We start from the raw sequence: 23,303 nt of genomic DNA, 5'->3' as shown, positions 1-23,303 counted from the left end.
TAAAGTGTGTCCCTTTTCGTGTGTCGGGCCAATGACAGATTGATTCAGGTCAAATGAATCAAGGAGATTCAGAAAATCTCGGGCCAGAGGTTTTAATTGGCAGCAAACATGAACATTGAAATCGCCGCAGATTACAATTTGGTCGTAATTTCGCCAAAATCCCCGATAGAAAATCAGCAAAGTGATGTAAAAAGTATTTGTTGAATTTAGGTGGACGGTACACCACTGCGCACAGAACAGGGGGAGACAGAATTAATTCAAAGAGTTGCAGTTCAAAACTAGCATAGGTAACTTGTGGAATCTGCCGACAAGTGAACGAAGATTTGTAAACAGAGGCTAAACCTCCTCCGCACCTGCCTGCAGTCCTGGGAGAGTTGAGGAAATCACAATCCGGTGGAAGCAATTCAGAGAACGCCACATTATCTCATACTTGCCAACCCTCCCGGATTTTCCGGGAGAATCCCGAAATTCAGCGCCTCTCCCGAAAACCTCCCGGGACACATTTTCTCCCGAAAATCTCCCGAAATATAACCCACAATATAACCAGCATACCTGCCCAATCACGTTATAACTGTAGAATGATGGAGGGCGAGTTCTTGGTTTCTTATGTGGGTTTATTGTTAGGCAGTTTCATTAACGTCCTCCCAGCGCGGCAACAACACACAACAACAGCAGTCACGTTTTTGTATACCGTAAAGCAGTTCGTCTGCCGTAAACAGCAATGTTGTGACACTCTTAAACAGGACAATACTGCCATCTAGTGTTATGTGTGTGTATATGTGTAAATAAATGAACACTGAAATTCAAGTATTTATTTTATATATATATATATATATATATATATATATATATATATATATATATATATATATATATATATATATATATATATATATATAAGTTCCGGTGGCATCATGACCAGATCCTTGCTCAGCTGGCAGAGAGTGTTGAGCAGGCCAGGAAGAAGACAAGGCACCTCTCTAATGGGCCTCGCTTCATCCACTTCCTCAGGACAGGTGAAAGCGCAGCAGCAGGAGGGAGGAACAAAGGAGTCCTGGCCACGGCAAACGACTGGGAGATGCGGGCCGACCTGAAGAAGCAGCTCAAATTCCCAGAGGAGATAGCCCACACTACCCTGAGACCTGATATTGTTCTGTGGTCTAGAGGAACCAAACAGGTGGTGCTTATCGAGCTGACAGTACCTTGGGAAGAGAGGATGGAGGAGGCGTACGAACACAAGCTCAGGAAGTACCAAACCCTCATCGTCGAGAGCCAGCAAAATGGATGGAAGGCCTGGAACCTACCGGTGGAGGTCGGCTGTAGAGGTTTTGCGGGGCGGTCGCTCTGGAGAGCCCTCGGACTGCTAGGGATCGAGGGGCTGGCTAGGAAGCGGCTGGTAGCCAACACCACTAAAAGGGCAGAGGAAGCATCACGCTGGATTTGGATACAAAGAAAGGTGCGGTGGCAGAGCCGACCTACTGAAGGACTAGGGACATAGAGTTGGGTGGCATTCGGCAGGGGTAGATCCAGGACGCTGGATCTGCCGTCGAGCCCCTCCGAAGCGTCATGGGCTTAATTCGTTGATGACAGGGGGCGCCCATTTGAGAACCTGCTGATGCCAACCAACTCATGTCCAGTTGAGGTATGCGGTCAAGCTTAGTCTTGGCTCAGGGAGAAGGATGTCCCTGCCATGCAGAGTCCCGCTGGTGCCTTGATGGAAGGAGAGATGAAGAGAGCGAGGCCACAGGCTCACAGATGGTGCAGGGGCGAGTACCTGTAAAGGTGAGCCAGTTGCGATACCCTTATCGTATTTTGCATATATATATATATATATATATATGTATACATAATAAAATTAATATATATCCATCCATCCATTTTCTACCGCTTATTCCCTTTGGGGTCGCGGGGGGCGCTGGAGCCTATCTCAGCTACAATCGGACGGAAGGCGGGGTACACCCTGGACAAGTCGCCACCTCATCGCAGGGCCAACACAGATATATATACGTATATATATATATACATATATATATACATATAATAAAATAAATATATATATATATACGTATATATATATATATATATATATATATATATATATATATATATATAGCTAGAATTCACTGAACGTCAAGTATTTGTATATATATATATATATATATATATATATATATATATATATATATATATATATAGCTAGAATTCACTGAACGTCAAGTATTTGTATATATATATATATATATATATATACTTGGTGAATTCTAGCTGTAAATATACTCCTCCCATTTTAGCCACACCCCCGACCACGCCCCCTTCTACCCCGACCACGCCCACCCCCTCCCCCCACCTCCTGAAATCGGAGGTCTCAAGGTTGGCAAGTATGCATTATCTCTCCAACAGTCAACCAGGTCTCAGTGAGGAACATAAAATCCAACTCACGGGTGGTAATGAAGTCGTTGTGCCAGAACGTTTTGTCCGCCAAGGACCGGCCATTTATCAGGGCCATCCGAAGATTAAACTCCTCGCTAGCAGGTAATACAGCACGCTTCAACATGCGTAGGGCGGAACGGTCCAAACCACGCCCACACCCACGGGCCGGAGAGCGCCGTGAGACCAGGCCAGGAGGAGCGAGGCCCGGAGATGCCGCCGGGTTAACCGGGAGGAGAAGCAGCGGAGAAGGGCTGGAGGTAGCAGCGGCCGCCGGCGCCGGGAGGTCGCCCAGGGTAGGGGCGACAGGTCCGGCAGTGTCCACCAGGAAGGAGGCGATGATCGAACGTGCGAGAGGATGACAGCAGGATCTTGAGTTTCACCAAAATACCTCCCCTCTTCCCCCGCCTCTTGGAGCGCTTTTTTCGTGAAGGAGCCGCCGGTGTACGACGCAGGTAAGCGGGGATACCTGACAGCACGAGAGGGGGGTTTGTCCAATTTTCCGGGTCGAATCTGGGTACCCATGTCTCGCTAAAGTTTTGAGCTCTGATATTAAACAGTGCTTGGCGATCATAGCACAGTAGAGCAGAGACATCCCAGTAAGCGCATAAAAATTAGGCTACAGCAAACAAAAAACAGAGACTTCGAGACAGACGTCTCGCCGAACAAGCTGGCGCCATCTTGTCTCTTACACACACACAAGAAGGATGTGTTACAGCAAATTGACCATTTCCAGCCAGTATGCAGGTAGATACCTCGCATAGTTCACACGATCATAGGCAAAAAACATCGGCATCATCAATCAAACTGTTGACAGGTGGAGTTGCCAGTCAGATTCTCTTGTTGCTCTTACAAACAGGAGTGCTTGAACCATATCGATGTATGAACTCCAGAATGCAAATGTTTGGTTGACTGCACTTCTCCTTTCCACATATTCTGCATACTTACAACAGATTTTTTCAAATTTGTCATTCGCACCCAAAACTTTGATTGTTCCCTCTGGGAATGCACATTTTATCTCCTCAATAACATCCAAACACTCATATCTCTCCGCTGGTGGCAAAGAATCCAGGAAAGTGTTTACTCTGGCGCGTTGCAGACACTCGTACATAAGCTTGTGCGGCCTTATGCTGCGGTTATACTGATGACTACTGATCACCCCATTGATGGATCCTGGGGCAACCACTTCAGACTCAGTCCTGTATCTTCAAACCTTTTTCCTAGAATACCGAGGTAGGACATGCATGTGTGAAACTCGCCTAGTCTCATCACTAGACGCTTTGTCATCTCTTCGTCTTCCAACGGATTTGTTGAGCTTTGGTCAAACACTAACACGATATAGTCCAGTTCAAGCCGATCAGCAATTTGGACACTTCGCTTCAGAATTGTGTTTACCGTTGACATCTCTGTCGGTGAAGCCTCAATGACTGGAAGATAATGCAGTGCTGACTTTTGCAGAGTAGTATCACCTTAAAGCAGGACTGTGCATCGTTCAGCATCTATGTATTTTACAAAAACATATGTCAGTTCAGTTTAGGATGCAGACAAGGTGTTCAATCTGTATGTTTCCAGCTGCAGTGGAATACTATGATGATATGGCCCTTGTCTTTTAGACTGTTGGTAGTGTTCTACAGGAGAGCTAGGGGGTGCTTTGAATGAGGACACGCCCTTCTGTAGTAGTTGTCTGTTTGTTCTTGATGCAGGTTCAGCGACAGACCGTTGCAACATAATGCCATTTGTATGGTGAGTAGTTCCACGACCTGACAGTGTCTCCTCTCCAAAGTCAATATTGTCCCGCACCAGTATTGTAGGAATCTTCTTCGAGAATCCAACCGGGATTTTGTCTCTGCCCTCTAGTAGTTGTAGTTGGGCAAGGCTGGTGTCTAGACTGACAACTGTGTCCCATGAAGCACAATGTCCTAGTCCACTCAGCAGTGACACAACTTGTGAGGAACCGGTTAAATGCCGAATACTTAGACCAAGACATACTGATTTGGGTGTGTGCCTCCGACCTTTAGATGCAAGATACATAATGTCTTGACAAACAGATATCACTTTTAGGTTCACATCTTCTGGAATATCAACATAACAGGCTAATGTTGGTTCCTCTGTTGCGCCTACAATCCAAGCAATAACATTGTACAGTTCAAGTGGCACAACAGATTTTGCATCGGACACATTTAAATCATCTGATGTGGGTGGCCAGGGGCACGTCATACCGGGAGAGTCACATAGTAGCTGCTTCAATATCAGCTCTGCACTATAAAGTGTCCTCGTGTTCTCAGTAGTTTGCGGACCGACTGTTGTTCTTGCCATGTGTTCAGTGTCACTTTCACCTTGGCTTACTTCAGTTGACTCAGTTGTGTCTGTACCTGATGGATGAGGTAGCCTGTCTATCAGCTTGTCTGCAGACAATGTCTCAACAAAAAACAGTTTGCAGATGTTGCGCTTGCCGGGTGAGTGAAACACCAGTTGGGGAAAGTCCAGAGTCAGCCTTCTCTTTAATTTATCCTGCCTGCAACATAAGAACACGGAAAGAGGAGCACAAGGGTGTAAATAAAGATATATTCATACTGAAAAGTATTAGTAGTTTAAATATACTTTTAAAGCCTTTTTTAAATTATTTATTATTCTTTTGATATTTTCCAGCATAAAAGTGTTTTACATCGCTGCCAAAAAAAGCTTCTGTTGTTACATGTAGTTTGAAGCATCACAATATTCATGTTTTTGCACCGTATTTAAAAACATTCATCATAGCTGGTTCATTCTCAGCACCTCCTGATTAACAATTATCCTTTGGCGGATGATCCTCTCGCAGAATATGTTGTAGCTGGCATCAAAGGTTGGTTCACTTCTGAAAAGAAACACACACACACACACACATACACACACATTTAATATGTGCCAAAAGGTATGCAGTCAAGATTGTAGCTACATACAAACAGCCTTTACAAGTGCATCTAAAACAAATGTAATATGGAAAAGTCCATTAAAAAAGTGAAACTTTTATTTATTCTATATTCATTTCATAATTATTGACACTGTATCTGTCATGCATCTATAATATGAATTGTAATTTATAATGTGTATATAATTGATAATGCGATTTAATAACTCACACTTCTTTGTCTGCGGTTCCAGTAATTGTTACATCAGACTTTGTCATGAACCTGTGTATTGTCTGTAACAGGACTTTTGGTGCTGCACCTCCATGGCCACACAGTCTCTGTCTTCAATATGCAAGAGAATGCTACTGTCTTGCTTTATCCTGGCAGCGTTCATCAACTGTCATCAGTGTGTGTATGTGCTACGTGTGTGTGTGTGTGTGTGTGTGTGTGTGTGTGTGTGTGTGTGTGTGTGTGTGTGTGTTTACCTGCTGAAAGCGTTTCTGCCTCTTAAAGACGGTCCTTCTGCCGTTTGCCTCCCACAGTAACTCTCTTGTCCGTTTTCTTGCAAATTATACTGTGGGGAGGCGGGGCCAGCGGACCGACAGCGAGGCGTGCCCCGCCGGGGCCGACTCCGAGATGGCGCCGAGGAGGCGTGGCTGGAAATCCGACAGCGAGGTAGGGCCCACCGGAGCCCGCTCCAAGAAGGCGGCGAGGAGGCGTGGACGGCGTGCGAGCAGCAAGGCGGGGTGCGCCGGGTTCGACCCCACAATCAAGATCAGGTGCGGGCACAATGGAGTAATCCCCTCTCAGTGTTTAAAAGGATGGCAGCCGAGAACGACGGGGCAGAAGGAGGTAGAGAGCCAGTGGTGCATGAGGAGCATGCGTGACACAGAGCGAGAGACAGACGAGGACGTGGAAGGCTGAAAGCAGACGTCGGAGCGAGCAGCAGAGGGAGGCGCAGCTGAAAAGCGATCCGACCTAAGCTCAGCTTTATTGCAAAATAAAGAAGTCAACCCTGCTTGCGACAATGTCCTTCCTTGATGGTCCTGAGAACCCAAAAGACGGCATGAGTCGTTCACATTTGGCGCTCAATCGGGAAGGACCATCTCCTGTGGGTTCGAGGAGTCCCGCCAACAGTTGCGGCTCCTGCAGGTGCTGGCAGACCAGGCGTGGCCCCCCACAGAAGGAGAAGTGGAAGAAGAAGAAGAAAAAGAAGTGGAAGAAGAAGAAGAAGTGGAAGAAGAAAAGTGGAACAAAGAGATAAATGAAGAAGTAAATGAAGTAAATACAGAAGAAGAAGTAAATGCAGAAGAACAAGGAAAAGATGCTGAAGAAGAAAAAGATACAGAAGAAGAAGAAGAAAAATATATAGAAGAAGAAGAAAAGGATACAGAAGAAGAAGGAAAAGATACAGAAGAAGAAGAAGGAAAAGATACAGAAGAATAAGAAGAAAAGGACACAGAGGAGGAGAAGACCGGGGCCACAGGGGGACCTGGCCGTCCCCACTTCCTGCTCCCTCGAAATGGGGGGTGGGGGGGAGTAGGCTCAGCTGGTCGGAAGCCCAGCTTGCGTCCGGCGATGGAGGACTGTGGGGAGGCGGGGCCGGCGGACCGACAGCGAGGCGTGCCCCGCCGGGGCCGACTCCGAGATGGCGGCGAGAAAGCGTGGCCGGAAGTCCGACAGCGAGGCAGAGCCCACCGGAGCCCGCTCCAAGATGGCGGCGTGGACGGCGTGCGAGCAGCGAGGCGGGGCACGATCACTCGCAAACAAGATCACTTGGGCACAATGGAGTAATACCCTCTCAGTGTTTAAAAAGATGGCAGCCGAGAGCGCCGGGACAGAAGGAGGTGGAGAGCCAGTGGTGCATGAGGAGCACGCGCGACACAGAGCGAGAGACAGACGACGACGCGGATGGCTGAAAGCAGACGGCGGAGCGAGCAGCAGAGGGAAGCGCAGCTGAAAAGCGATCCGACCTAAGCTCAGCTTTATTGCAAAATAAAGAAGTCAACCCTGCTCGCGACAATGTCCTTCCTTGATGGTCCTGAGAACCCGCAAGACGGCATGAGTCGTTCACATATACAAATGGCAGAGAGCACAGGGCTAGCAGAACCGATAGGCAGGCCTGTCTTCGATCTTAGTTTTTTCTTTGGAATGTCACTTGTCGAGCCTGAAGCGTTGTCCGATGCCACAGACTCATCTTGACCCATATCCAGCCGTTTGGCCAGTTTTTCGGCAGAATCCAAACACTTCTTATCAATGAACCGCCGTTAACAAGTCGGGTGAAACCCAGCATCATCAGGAATATCTTTAAATTCAACATCGATACAGGATTTGAATGTCTCGGCGACTTTATGAGACTCGCCATCACAGCAAAGCCACCGTTTTAAAGAATTCCTGTAAGTATCCCACCTTTTGATAGTGAAATCATTCACCTCTTCATTACTTACAGACGTAACATGCATGTAGCATATTTTGTTGTTCTTTTTTCTAACTTTTTTAAGGTGTTTCAGCTGTTTTAGAGTATTTTCCTCTTCATCGCTAGACGTTGTTGACATCACCATCTTGGATCTTTCGCGGCTACCTGATTGGTTGAATGTGAAGCACGTGACAAAAACTTCACCTCTTGGGATGAAAATATTGTTACGCCAAGCAAGAAATAGTCCCGACTTTAAACACTAATTAAAAAAATACTCCTGAAGTATAGTGGAGAACTTTTTTTTTCTCATTGAAAACCCAAATATCTTTTTTAAGAACCAAAAATTATTTAGTGCCCAGACATGGGAACGAGATGAAACGAAAGACGGGTTCACCTTACGGCCTATTAAGGCACATGCACACATTGTCTGCCACTGGATAAAATAAAAAAAACATCACTCACTTCACTTCTTGTTCTCTCGTTAAATAAGGTGCAAAACTAAATAACGTTGCACATGAATGTCTGTTGACAGCAAAGGAAAGATGATCAAAGTAGGGCTGCACGATTTTGAAAAAACAAATTAATTGCAATTAGTCAAGATATTGCCATGATCTGTGTTTTGAATGTGTGCATGTATGTTTGTTTTTATTCGTTTTCCTTTACCTTAACAAAGGTTGTCAAAATGAGCTCTGTTTGATGTTGAAAAATAAAATAAAAAGAATGCTGGTAAAAAAACAAAAAAAAGTGTGTTTATGTCTATTTTGTGTTGAGCCGTTCAAAAAAGCATAAAGTTTAATAAACACGTCATTAGGAAAAATAACATTTCCAGTCATAGCTTTAAAAACTTGATATTATCTCTCTATGGTACACTTATCAGTGTTGGCGCTAGGAATTTTCAAAATGGGGTCCCAGGGACCCCATCAAGTCATAAAAATGGGGTCCCACAGTAAATTTTTGGGGTCCCACTTTTTTGTAAGCGTTTTGAAAACAAATGATAAATGTATGCATTATCCTGTTATATCTCACATTCTATATTGTGTTTTAGAAAAAGGTTGTGATATCCATCCATCCATCCATCTTCTTCCGCTTATCCGAGGTCGGGTCGCGGGGGCAGCAGCCTAAGCAGGGAAGCCCAGACTTCCCTCTCCCCAGCCACTTCGTCCAGCTCTTCCTGTGGGACCCCGAGGCGTTCCCAGGCCAGCCGAGAGACATAGTCTTCCCAACGTGTCCTGGGCCTCCTACCGGTCGGACGTGCCCTAAACACCTCCCTAGGGAGGCGTTCGGGTGGCATCCTAACCAGATGCCCGAACCACCTCATCTGGCTCCTCTCGATGTGGAGGAGCAGCGGCTTTACTTTGAGCTCCTCCCGGATGGCAGAGCTTCTCACCCTATCTCTAAGGGAGAGCCCCGCCACCCGGCGGAGGAAACTCATTTCGGCCGCTTGTACCCGTGATCTTGTCCTTTCGGTCATAACCCAAAGCTCATGACCATAGGTGAGGATGGGAACGTAGATCGACCGGTAAATTGAGAGCTTTGCCTTCCGGCTCAGCTCCTTCTTCACCACAACGGATCGATACAGCGTCCGCATTACTGAAGAAGCCGCACCCATCCGCCTGTCGATCTCACGATCCACTCTTCCCTCACTCGTGAACAAGACTCCGAGGTACTTGAACTCCTCCACTTGGGGCAAGATCTCCTCCCCAACCCGGAGATGGCACTCCACCCTTTTCCGGGCGAGAAACATGGACTCGGACTTGGAGGTGCTGATTCTCATCCCAGTTGCTTCACACTCAGCTGCGAACCAATCCAGTGAGAGCTGAAGATCCTGGCCAGATGAAGCCATCAGGACCACATCATCTGCAAAAAGCAGAGACCTAACCCTGCAGCCACCAAACCAGATCCCCTCAACGCCTTGACTGCGCCTAGAAATTCTGTCCATAAAAGTTATGAACAGAATTGGTGACAAAGGGCAGCCTTGGCGCAGTCCAACCCTCACTGGAAACGTGTCCGACTTACTACCGGCGATGCGGACCAGGCTCTGGCACTGATCATACAGGGAGCGGACTGCCACAATCAGACAGTCCGATACCCCGTACTCTCTGAGCACTCCCCACAGGACTTCCCGAGGGACACGGTCGAATGCCTTCTCCAAGTCTACAAAACACATGTAGACTGGTTGGGCAAACTCCCATGCACCCTCAAGGACCCTGCGGAGAGTATAGAGCTGGTCCACAGTTCCACGACCAGGACGAAAACCACACTGTTCCTCCTGAATCCGAGGTTCGACTATCCGGCGTAGCCTCCTCTCCAGTACACCTGAATAGACCTTACCGGGAAGGCTGAGGAGTGTGATCCCACGATAGTTAGAACACACCCTCCGGTTCCCCTTCTTAAAGAGAGGAACCACCACCCCGGTCTGCCAATCCAGTGGCACCGCCCCCGATGTCCACGCGATGCTGCAGAGTCTTGTCAACCAAGACAGCCCCACAGCATCCAGAGCCTTAAGGAACTCCGGGCGGATCTCATCTACCCCCGGGGCCTTGCCACCGAGGAGCTTTTTAACTACCTCAGCAACCTCAGCCCCAGAAATAGGAGAACCCACCACAGATTCCCCAGGCACTGCTTCCTCATAGGAAGACGTGTTGGTGGGATTGAGGAGGTCTTCGAAGTATTCTCTCCACCGATCCACAACATCCGCAGTCGAGGTCAGCAGAACACCATCCTCGCCATACACAGTGTTGATAGTGCACTGCTTCCCCTTCCTGAGGCGGCGGATGGTGGTCCAGAATTGCTTCGAAGCCGTCTGGAAGTCGTTTTCCATGGCCTCACCGAACTCCTCCCATGTCCGAGTTTTTGCCTCTGCGACCGCTGAAGCCGCACACCGCTTGGCCTGTCGGTACTTGTCCGCTGCCTCAGGAGTCCTATGAGCCAAAAGAACCCGATAGGACTCCTTCTTCAGCTTGACGGCATCCCTCACCGCCGGTGTCCACCAACGGGTTCTAGGATTACCGCCACGACAAGCACCAACTACCTTGCGGCCACAGCTCCAATCAGCCGCCTCGACAATAGAGGCGCGGAACATGGTCCATTCGGACTCAATGTCCAGCACCTCCCTCGTGATATGTTCAAAGTTCTTCCGGAGGTGGGAATTGAAACTCTCTCTGACAGGAGACTCTGCCAGACGTTCCCAGCAAACCCTCACAATGCGTTTGGGCCTGCCAGGTCTGTCCGGCATCCTCCCCCACCATCGCAGCCAACTCACCACCAGGTGGTGATCGGTAGAAAGCTCCGCCCCTCTCTTCACCCGAGTGTCCAAAACATGAGGCCGCAAATCCGATGACACAACTACAAAGTCGATCATGGAACTGCGGCCTAGGGTGTCCTGGTGCCAAGTGCACATATGGACACCCTTATGTTTGAACATGGTGTTCGTTATGGACAATCTGTGACGGGCACAAAAGTCCAATAACATAACACCGCTCGGGTTCAGATCCGGGCAGCCATTCTTCCCAATCACGCCTCTCCAGGTTTCACTGTCGCTGCCAACATGAGCATTGAAGTCCCCCAGTAGAACGAGGGAATCACCCGGGAGAGCACTCTCAAGTACTCCCTCGAGTGAATCCAAAAAGGGTGGGTACTCTGAGCTGCGGTTTGGCGCGTAAGCGCAAACCACAGTCAGGACCCGTTCCCCCACCCGAAGGCGGAGGGAAGCTACCCTCTCGTCCACCGGGTTGAACTCCAACGTACAGGCTTTGAGCCGGGGGGCAACAAGAATTGCCACCCCAGCCCGTCGCCTCTCACTGCCGGCAACGCCAGAGTGGAAGAGAGTCCAGCCCCTCTCGAGAGAACTGGTTCCAGAGCCCTTGCTGTGCGTCGAAGTGAGTCCGACTATATCTAGCCGGAACTTCTCCACCTCGCGCACTAGCTCAGGCTCCTTCCCCCCCAGCGAGGTGACGTTCCACGTCCCAAGAGCTAGCTTCTGTAGCCGAGGATCGGACCGCCAAGTGCCCTGCCCTCGGCTGCCGCCCAGCTCACATCGCACCCGACCTCTATGACCCCTGCTATGGGTGGTGAGCCCATTGGAGGGGGGACCCATGTTGCCTCTTCGGGCTGTGCCCGGCCGGGCCCCATGGGGACAGGCCCGGCCACCAGGCGCTCGCCATCGTGCCCCACCTCCGGGCCTGGCTCCAGAGGGGGGCCCCGGTGACCCGCGTCCGGGCAAGGGAAATCTGGGTTCCTTGCTTGTTTTCTTCATAGAGGTCTTCGAGCTGCTCTTTGTCTGATCCCTCACCTAGGACCAGTTTGTCTTGGGAGACCCTACCAGGGGGCATAAAGCCCCCGGACAACATAGCTCCTAGGATCATTGGGACACGCAAACTCCTCTACCACGTTAAGGTGGCAGCTCAGAGAGGAGAAGGTTGTGATATACGTTACTAAATTCATATAAAAAAATCATACAAAAGTAAACAAAATGTTATGCATATGTAAATTTATTCAGTTATAAATATTCATTCACTTTCTTCTTTCCTTCATGGATCTAAACTTTACCGCTGCCGGTAGTTTTTTTCTATATTTTTGTTTAATAAGTTGTAGGTGTATTTATTTCAGTATAAAAGTTTAAACAAAATTTTGCTTGGGTCATGAAATGATGATAATAATGTGCCAGGGCATACATACATTATTTATTTAACGCTTAAATCTCTAGAGTCTACATCAACTTCAGATGTATCCCTCATTTCTAAAAATGTTTGTTTTCTGCCCTTTTTGTCAAAGAAAACTATGTTTTTTATGGCAAACACACAAAATATGCAAAATCTTCCACAAAAATTATTTTTCAAGGTGGAATATTTGATGTGAAGTAATCAGAGCCGTAGATAGGTCAACAATTCATAAAAACATTGATTTTAATTAAATATGTTTTGAGCAATGACTGTTTTAAAGAAAAAAAACAGCTTTGTGTTATTAGTCAACATTGCAACTTTTTCTAAATTACATTTCACCTGTAAGCTTTTTTATTCCACTTTTGTTATGTTTTTGCTTATTTTAATAGTATTTTTAGAATGTGCCGTGGGCTTTTAAAACATTAGCTGCGGGCCGCAAATGGCCTCCAAGCCACACTTTTGACACCCCTGCTTTAAATAATAAAACATTACATCTGATAAGTCTATCTATAAAAAGCAGAGCCTGGTGACGCATGCGCGTTGATCATAATGCACAGTCAGCATCTCTGCTTCAGTAAACAATGACGGTGATGATGTCACTGTCAGCGATGAGAGCGACACTTGCTAGCTTGTCAGCCACTTCCCCAAGAGACTCCTTTTGAACACTCCTCGCACATTAACACTTCAAAAGGCACATATTTGCCCCGTTTGTTGACCTTCAAAGTATGTTTTTTGGGTTGAGGAGTTTAATTGGGTGCTGGTTAGCGTGAAGCTAACAGCTAGCCTGCCTCCATCCTCGAACGATGTTGATGCAGCAGGAGATAAAAGTGAAGTTTCCATGGACTCACAAAGACTAAAATAAGTCATTTACTGGAGATATGGATGTTAGTGGAAGTTAAAAAGGTTGACTTTACACTCACCTTAGTGTTTACCATGAAGTCTTTCTTTTGACAGCCTCTCACGGTAAAGTTGTCCGAGTGCAAACTGAGGCAGTATTTGTCCTTGATAAAACTTTCCGCGAATCAAAATTTAAGAAATTGTATTGGAAAGTTAATTACTTTGAAGAAGACGACCAATAAAAACGCAATATAGGGGGACGGAAATTTAACCCGGTTATCTTCTCCAAGTCACGACACTGACATTGTCTTTGTGACAGCACGCTTGTTCCCGCTGTCAGCGCGCAGGTGCGTCCTCGCTCTCCTGGCCAGAGAAAGAGAGATGTGCCGGTCCTCAAATGACGGCGTGATAAGAGCGCACCGTCACAATAAACAAAACACCGGCGGAAAACGATAATCGATAAAAAACAAAACTGGAGTCCAAAAATCTGCATCCCGGGATGCGCAAACTTCCGTAAATGCGCGTTCTTTCTGATTTCAATGCGTAAAAAGACACAAAAAGTGCGTTAACACCAACACTGCCTATGTTATTAATTTTGCATTAACTATGACCACAATGCGATTAATCACGATTAAATATTTTCATTGTTTGGCACCACGAATACAAACTCATTGAGGACTCATTGTGTTTCGTTCCTCAAGCAGAACTGAGTGCACAGAAGAATGACTCCCTCCAGATTCCATTCAACTAAGGTTAAATATTTTTTCCAACATATGCCATTAAGTTTACTCTGTTTGTGTTGCAGGTGTTGGTGCCAGTCCTTACGTCATGAACTGCAACGTCACTATTGACACCAAAGAATTAAGAATAGGACAAAACATTGCTGTGGCTATTCGGGAGTCAACAGCAGGGGGCCTTCCAGGTGTGCAAGTTCTGGCCCTGCCTCACGAAGGGGCTGTAGAAATTGCCTGCAATGTGGAAAGCGTGCGGGGAAGTCCACCTTGCCAAATGACGACAACAACAAAATGGCCAACGTTCAGTATTGGAGGTGAAGCATACTTTCATGTCCCAGCTTCTCTCATCACTGCCAGGGTTGCAGATCTGGCATGTAGGCATGGCGTTGGCATAAAGGGCACTGCCTTGGTGGGGTTTACTCCCCATGAGTGCAAAGGTTTGGCAGAGTTGGCTCTGTCTCTAGGGATTGCAGACTTTTGGAGACAGCAACATAGGATGTGCATGTGAAAATAATTTCTTGGCACAGGACATGTTTTTTGTTCTGTTAAAACATCAGACCAATTTATTCTGTTGTCATCTTTACTGACAACTGCTCAAATCTGGCAACATTTTAATAGTGTGCATAGAACGAATTATACCTAAGTGTAAAATGTTCATAATGAAATTAAACTGAGGTGTGTTTATAGTTTGAATTGTCTTGTTTTGAGCACAGAGTAGACAATACTTTTTTTTGCGTAAAGTGAAGGTCTATTACACGATCTAATATGGACAAAAGTCGTCATTTCCCAGTGTGTTTTGACACGCATTAAGCTGACTTTATAGTATTGTAACTTATCTGTGTATCAATATAGACATGCCGGATAGTGATATATTAGATGTAAATTTATGTGTACATCATACTTAATGTGCATCAATATAGTGATATATTACATGTATACATTATACTTAATTATTTAAAATTATTAAAAAAATCAATAAAGTGATATACAGTATGTACAACGATGTGTACATTATATGTAAAAACAGCATTCATTAAGGAGGATATTGTTTTAATCATGTGTGCCTGTTTTAAGGCACATGCATGCATCATCTGCCACTAGATAAAATAAAATAAACATCACTCACTTCACTTCTTGTTCTGTCGTTAAATAAGGTGCAAAACTAAATATCATTGCACAGTCAAGGAAAGATGATCAAAGTAAGGCTGCACGATTAAGAAAAAAAAAAGAAGCAATTTTTCTCTTTGATTCAGATAAATGCATAAAACTGCAAAAATAAGTTGAGGAAGATATGTTACTATTAGACGGTCAGTCAACAAATTTTTGTCTCAAGGTGCCACACAGAACAATATGCAATCATTTTCTCGACAAAATACTTGGCTTCATGCAGACAGACTCAGCACTACATACCCTGCAAAAAATGTTCTATAGAATTTCTATAGATATTTCTAAAGAATATCTCTATAGAATTTCTAATGAACTTTAGGACCGAAGTTCTATAGAACAGGATTCTAAAGAATGGTTCTATAGAACATGGTTCTAAAGAATGGTTCTATAGAACAGGGTTCTAAAGAATGGTTCTATAGATCACCTCTAAAGAATAGTGCTATAAAAGAAAGTTCTAAAGAGTAGTTCTATAGAACAGGCTCCTATGGAATGGCTTTCTGTGGAATACGGTTCAGAATGATGTAGAGCAGGCATTCTACAAAATCTGTGGTCTAACACTGGCAATGGAGAAAGACAAATATTGCAGTTGAATGAATGTTGACTTGTATTTATTATATACATGTAACTCAAATCTTGACGTTTGCTCCTGTTGTATAATGCCCTTTTTTTTTTTTTTTGTCCTATCCAGCCACTCAGGCAAATCATATTGTTGATATAGATGACCATATTTGCTGTACGGATTTATTTAAAAAAAGAGACGTATGGGATACTTCTATCGTTGCCTTATTTGCATTTTGTTAGGACTTGGCAAGAATGAGGACTCAGTTGCAGACGGGAAACATTTGACGCAGGCTTTTATTCTGCTGTTTTCTATGAACTCTCTTCAGACAGAGTGAATAAACAAATGGCTACAAACTCTATACTCGATATACTAGAGTAAAAAGGAAACGTAGCACAGGGCGTAAAACAATAAACAGAAAATCACTCCAAAGTGAGGAAAAAAAGACAATAGCAAAATTTACACTAATCTAATAACAAAATCAACAACCTATGATAAGCTGCACAAAAGAAAAAGCGCTCATAAAGAGGAAGAGACAAAACGCTATAAACAGAAACTACTCTATAAAGAGTTAAGAAAAATCTACAAATTAAAGCGTTTCAAGAGGAGGGAAAACAATTTGCTCAAACAAAACTGGCCAAAAACTTTAGCAAATCAAAATCACTCTTCTTCAGAGGGTACAGAGTAGTGATGGGTCCGGCAACACCGATGCATCGGCGCATGCGTCGAGCTCATAGAGCGAAACCCTGTGTCGGTGCGCGTACCGCTTTTAGAAAGTCACGTGACCGATCATGAGCTGTTTTGGTCACGTGACCGATACGCGAACGCCTCCTCTGTGCCCTGTGAGCAGCTCTTTTCTACAGCCGGAGAAATAATAACTAAGAAGAGAAAGCATCTAAAATTGAATACGTTGGAAAAACTGTTTTTTTTTTTAAATAAAAATGTGTAAAAATAAATAAATAATAATTTCCAGGTCCACAAGCATCCTCATTCACAACACGTTCTCTTAGATTTCCATGTTATGATACATGTTCACATTATTTATTGACTGTATCTAAAAAATATATTTTTATTTAAATGAAGTTATGAAATAATCCTAAATGAAATACAATGACTTGGTTTATATTATTGTATATACTAGGTCAGTGGTTCTCAACCTTTTTTCAGCAATGTACCCCCTGTGATTTTTTTTTTAAATTCAAGTACCCCCTAATCAGAGCAAAGCATTTTTGGTTAAAAAAAAAGACAAAGAAGTAAAATACAGCACTATGTCATCAGTTTCTGATTTATTAAATTGTATAACAGTGCAAAATATTGCTCAGTTGTAGTGGTCTTTCTTGAACTATTTGGAAAAAAAGATATACAAATAACTAAAAACTTGTTGAAAAATAAACAAGTGATTCAATTATAAATAAAGATTTATAGACATAGAAGTAATCATCAACTTAAAGTGCCCTCTTTGGGGATTGTATTAGAGGTCCATCTGGATTCATGAACTTAATTCTAAACATTTCTTCACACAAAAAAAAAATCTTTAACATCAATATTTATGGAACATGTCCACAAAAAATCTAGCTGTCAACACTGAATATTGCATTTCTTTTCACAGTTCTTTTTGACAGACATTTTAGTGACAAACCTGAGCTTGTGCTTCACTGAGTTTATGAACTTACATTCATATTTTGTTGAAGTGTTATTCAATAAATATATTTATAAAGGATTTTTGAATTTTTGCTATTTTTAGAATATTTAAAAAAAATCTCACGTACCCCTTGGCATACCTTCAAGTACCCCCAGGGGTACGCGTACCCCCATTTGAGAACCACTGTACTAGGTCATAAAATCAGTGTCAGTTGAGTCGGTCCATAGGTTGCCTGTAGGGATTTTTAATGTCCAGCAGATGTCAGTATTTAGTGACACAGTATCAACACAGTATCAATACAGTTTTGCAATGTGTCGAAACGCTTAATGACGCCTCATCAACCCATCACTAGTACAGAGGAATCAAAGAATAAATCAAGGCAATACTCAGCGACTTGGACAAGACTGTGGAAGACGGCTGGCGGTACACGACGAGACGAAACACTGGCACAGGACAGGAGGAGGACGAGACATTCATACACATTAGGGAGGATGACACAGGTGGCCACAATCAGGCAATCAGGAGAGACATCAGACCAGTGAAACAGGAGGAAAAGCAAGTGATCTGAAATGAGAGGGAGAGTTAATATTTCAAAATAAAACAGGAAATGACAAGACAACATGAAACCAGACAAAACTTCACCCAGGTGTGACACATTTGACTTTATTAAATGTTTGCCGGAGCAGGAAGGGATAGAAGAAAAAAAGGAAGACAGAGGAGGAAATTGCGGGGACAAGAGGGGGATAAGACAGAGAGACTTCCTGCAGCCGGACGGGAAGATCGCCCCGCCCCACCTGCAATAGGGCCCCATACAAAGAGATGCTCTTAAACTGAATAAATAATCCCAAAAATCTATGCAGTGTTTATATTGTAATATATTCAGTATTGATAATACTAGTAACAATTTAAAAGGATATAATCTTTTATTTCTCATTACTGTAGAATTGCTAACCATTTTACAGTAATTGGAAGTTAAATAACTTTGTTATCCTAAAGAAATAAACAAACAAAAACATTTACATTTCTTTAGGCAAGTTTACCTTAAATAAATATTGAAAGTACTGTAATGCCCCGCAGTGGAGAAATAGTGACACAGACGAGGATGCACACTCAATCACCTTATTAACAAGCGGTAACTTTTTGGTAGTTCCAAAGTAACACATACATACACAAGCTGCTGTTAGCCACAACTCACGCTCACACACTCTCTCGCTTTCCGCCAACTCTCTCACGCACGTGCGTTCACAAACCCTTAAAGACACAGTACACCAACACAAATATCACAGATATTACACTGCCTCCCCCTTTATGTAGACCCTCAACCCGGGGGTTAAACAAGGAAATCCCTGAACCTTGGCGGTCTACGCTTCTGTCCCTGTTCTGGCTCAGGTCCATCAACACGTGGCGCTGGCAGCTGAACAGGGACAACAATGGTGGAATCTGGGGAATCTTGATCCACAAACTGTCCAGGCCCCGCCTCAAACTGGGGAACTTCTCTAGGGTTCCAAACAGATCTCTATGCAGGACAACCTTTCGGCCCTTAGGGGACACTGCAACTCTATACACTACCTCTCCCACACTCTCAAGCACCCTACACGGACCGTCCCAATGACTGTCCAACTTGGACGGCGTGGCGAAGTTGGGAGAGTGGCCGTGCCAGCAATCTGAGGGTTACTGGTTCAATCCCCACCTTCTACCATCCTAGTCACGCCCGTTGTGTCCTTGAGCAAGACACTTCACCCTTGCTCCTGATGGGCCTGGTTAGTGCCGTGCATGGCAGCTCCCGCCATCAGTGTGTGAATGTGTGTGTGTGAATGGGTGAATGTGGAAACTAGTGTCAAAGCGCTTTGAGTTCCTTAAAAAGGTAGAAAAGCGCTATACAAGTACAACCCATTTACCATTTACCATTTGGGGCAACGTCTTTTTTTTATTTTGGGCGTGTACACCCAGACCAGCTTGTCATGCCTAAAGTTGATAGCCTCCGCACGTCATGGTTTCTCTTTTGCCTCTGTTAGATTCCGGTGATAACCCACAAGTTCTTCCCAGAACTTGCGAATCAGGTCCAGCTCTCCGATCACAGGGTCCTGTCCTCTCAGCGCGGTCGGTCTTACCAGGCTGCTCCACCGACGATGCTGTACTCAGCTGGATAGCAAGGCAATTCGCCTAGTTCTAACTACCCTTTAGTAGTTAGAACCGTCTGTCCCGCTTCCTTTTGTGGTCGACTCGGCACAGAAGCCTTTCTTGTAGGACCGAGTCGAACTCCAAACACCGCTGTTTTAGATAGCTTGCCTCTAATGAATCTTAGCTCTTGTTACTGACCAGGTTAAATTCGAGGGCTGGGAATAGAATAAAAAGCCCTTCAGGACATATGTGTAAGTGGATTGACTTAGAGCAACTTTGAGAGCTAGTTGTAATACACACAGATACCTATCTTTTTATGACAAGGACGTAATGGCACGATAAAGGATACAATCTTGGTATTTTTGTAATGCTATTTATTGCAGGCTCAATACCGTAAGCATTGCACAGCGTCAATAGTCATTCACATAAAACCGTAAAAATGTATATAATTGTAAATCAATGTAGTTTCAAATTCGGTTTAAATTGGATTTCAGTCCGTTTCTTACTGTGCAAGATTCTTTGGGCAATGTCCGAAAAAGTCTGAAAAAAGTGTCTCTTTGTTTGGAAGGAGCTGGGTAGGTCGCAGGATCAGGGCGACCGCACCCAGGGTCTGGCTGCTCCGCAGAAGAGGAAGCCCGGAGGACCAACGTCGACCAAGAGCTGGTGCTCTGGTGGGCGACGCCCTTGATGTCCTTCATCAGATCGCAGTTCAATCTCTTGTCGTCAGAGTGTAGAATCGGAATCTGTTTTCTCTCTGCTTTTTAGGAGGGGAATCTCAGAAGAAAAATAGTCTCTTTCGTCGAATTAGTTCTTAGATTTTTGGAAAGGTTCTTGTCCAAGCAGGCAGGAGTCCTCTTTGTCTTCCATCAGATGGCTGGTCCAAGCACGAATCCCGTATAATAGCTGTTTCTGCACCCTTGTTATGCCCTTCGTAGTGGGTCAGTACATTTTAAGACAAACAACTCCTTTTTTGGTTTCGGAGTACAGCCCATCAAATTGTGTTAACTTCTCATTGGATACAAAGTATACATCCCATTACATGTTGTCATCTTTTCATTGGTTTACACATTTTTCAACCCTTTTCGGAGTGTTGTCTCTTTTCATTGGTTCACAAAGTGTACACCCCATTACATTGTCATCTGTTAGGTAATTTCTGGGACTTTCCAGATTCTGCCCCAACATCCTGTTCTCGATGACCATCTGTTCTACTTTCTTCCTGTTAGTCACAGTTTCCAAGGACCTCAGTACTTTCTGGCAATAACATTGTGTCTTTAGTCACGTACGCATCTGCTAAGGTCATTTCAGGTTTTTACCATCACATTCCATCATTACAGTCTTAAGTACTTTCATTCACCATACTGGGATAATACACATAAGAACATGTAATAACACACATGATTAACATACTTGATTAAATAAGTTTTCAATACAATCTTGATTACACACAGATGAGTATATATCTGGGCCCTATCGTTGTGCTGTGCATAGGTGGGTGAGATAGAGGGTTTCAACTCACTTGACACCTCAAACCAGCCTTCTCCAACTGGTCTCGAGCAAAGGTATGTGCCGCCTCCAACCGATCCTGCAGCTTCAGGGCGTATTCCAGTCCCGGTCGATCCACGGTGATGCCGGGTGGTCTCCCAAACGCCAACTCAGCAGGTGTCCGGATCTCCTGACCCAACATCAGCAGGGCAGTGGTGTAACTTGTGGAACTTTGAACCGCGGGACGGTACACCATCAGCACGAGTGGAATATGTCGGTCCCAGTCATGCTGATGGTTGACGGTGAGAATAGCTAGCTGCTGCTGCATGGTATGGTTAAACCGCTCTACTAGTCTATCACTTTGCAGGTGCCAGGGAGTCTTGCATGTCTTTTGTATGTCCAGTCTTTCACACAGGGCAGCAAAAACCCTGGATTCAAAATTCCTACCCTGGTCGCTGTGGAGGATATCTGCAGTCCCGAAGCGACTGAACATGCCCTCCTGTAAGGCATTAGCCGCTGTCTCCGCTTCTTGGTTCGGCATGTATACGCCTCCGGCCACTTGGTAAAATAATCATCGCGCAAAGCAAATACTTGTTTCCTCTGCCTGTTACGGGGGAAAAGCCCATAATGTCCACAGCTACCCTCCCCATGGGTGCCCCAACCCCTTGCTGCTGAAGCGGTGCATCCTAGGGTCCCTTGTAGGCTGCGCACTCATCACAGTGCGACAGAAGTCCTCCCCGTCTCGCTGGTGCTGACCCCAGTAGAACCCGTGGCGCAACCGACGGAGTGTCTTTGTGCTGCCAAAATGTCCTGAGCCCGTGCCGCCATGACATGCCTTCAGCACCGCGTCCCTCAGAGTCTTCGGCACTGCCACCTGCCATCTCTCCTCCCCGGTAGCTGGCTCCTTCCACGCATGCTGCAGTACATCAGTCCCTGATGCGCAGCACAGCAAACTTACTCCACAGGCCCTTGGTGCCGACCGACAACCCCATCACGCCTTCCCAGGGTGGTCTCCTACCATTCTGGACCCACTGTTGCACTGGTTTGAGATCGTTGTTTTCCCCCTTCTTGGCCGCCCATACTGCAGTGTCCACAGTCTCCAAGGTGCAGCATGAAGGCCCGTCAGCGGTCTCATCTCCGCGCAGCTCCTTCTCTCTGACGTCTCGCCGGTCGCAGTAGCTACAGCCATCAATAGCACATGGCCGCCAAGAGAGAGCATCTGCCCGATGTCACACGCTGAAGTGGAAGGACTGCAGGTCCTCCAGCCATTGCGCCATCTGACCCTCTGGTTCTCGAAACGACATCAGCCATTGTAGTACTGCATGGTCTGTTCTGATGGTGAAGGACACGCCACACAAGTAGTACTTGAAATGGCGTACAGCCAACACAACAGCCAACAGTTCACGTCTGGTCACACAGTACCACTGCTCACTCTTGTTGAAGGTGCGGCTGAAGTAATCTCCCACCCGTTCGCCTTCTGGGCCTACCTGCGACAGGACCGCCCCATACCAACATTACTGTCGTCCGTATCCAGCACAAAAGGCTTAGGTGGGTCTGGAGGGGTGAGGACATCAGCATTCATGAGGGCCCTCTTGATTCTGGAAAATGCCTCCTGACAGTTCTGTGTCCACACGAACGTCTAATTGTTCTGAAGGAGGGCGAACAACGGTGCCCCACTGCAGGAAAATCCCTTCACAAACCGCCGATAAAATGAGGCAAGTTCTAAGAAGCTTTTTAGCTGCTTCTGGTCCTTCAGAATCGGCCAGTCTCTGATAGCGCTGATCTTCTCCTCTAGCGTGCTGATGCCACTCCCGTCCACCTTGTGACCCAGAAAATCCACCTCACGCCGCATGAAATGACCTTGAATTGCCAGTGGCCTCTGGTGGTGCAGAACGCTGTCTTCTGTCGTGACCCAGGGGTGAGTGGGACCTGCCAGTATCCACTGCGCAGGTCGAGCGACGAGAACCACGAGGACCCCGACACCAGGACCGACGTCTCATCGACCCGCGGGAGTGGGTAGCAATCCTTTTTTGTCACCTTATTTAGCGCCTGTAGTCCACAAAGAACCGCGGCCTTGTGCTGTTCTTCCTGGGAACCATGACCACGCCAGACGCCCACGGACTGTCAGAGAGTTCTATGTTCCCGCCTCGAGCATGGCGTGGACCTCTCTATCAGCCGCCTTCTGCTGGATCATGGGGGGGTGACAGGGGCACACCTTGACAGACCGCGAAAATGTCCTTAAAGTCCCACAGTACGTGCCACAGCCACTCGCGCTGTTCCCCTTCTAAGCCAACGCAGTTGTTTTCCCAGTTGGAGTGGACCGCTACTGTCCGGTCCTCTCTTTACCGTTGTTAGTTTGGCGCTACTAT

At 45.8% G+C, this 23,303-nt stretch overlaps 1 protein-coding gene across 4 annotated transcripts in view; it reads left to right on the top strand.

The window, feature by feature from the left end:
• The window catches only part of ftcdnl1 (formiminotransferase cyclodeaminase N-terminal like 1), a 159,213-nt gene extending 144,088 nt beyond the window's left edge, over nucleotides 1-15,125 (top strand). For 2 of the 4 annotated variants that reach the window (XM_061926432.1, XM_061926433.1), the window contains exon 6: nucleotides 14,035-15,125. In XM_061926432.1, the coding sequence (XP_061782416.1) occupies nucleotides 14,035-14,471 (437 nt within the window). In that variant the 3' untranslated portion in view covers nucleotides 14,472-15,125. The remainder of the gene's footprint in view (nucleotides 1-14,034) is intronic. The other 2 variants (XM_061926435.1, XM_061926434.2) reach the window with 2 other exon arrangements.
• Nucleotides 15,126-23,303: the final 8,178 nt, after the last annotated feature.

Source organism: Nerophis lumbriciformis, linkage group LG31 (assembly GCF_033978685.3).
Source record: "Nerophis lumbriciformis linkage group LG31, RoL_Nlum_v2.1, whole genome shotgun sequence".
NCBI lineage: Eukaryota > Metazoa > Chordata > Actinopteri > Syngnathiformes > Syngnathidae > Nerophis > Nerophis lumbriciformis.
The sequence above is the reverse complement of the archived record's forward strand: the minus strand, read 5'-3'. Positions and strand labels throughout refer to the sequence as shown.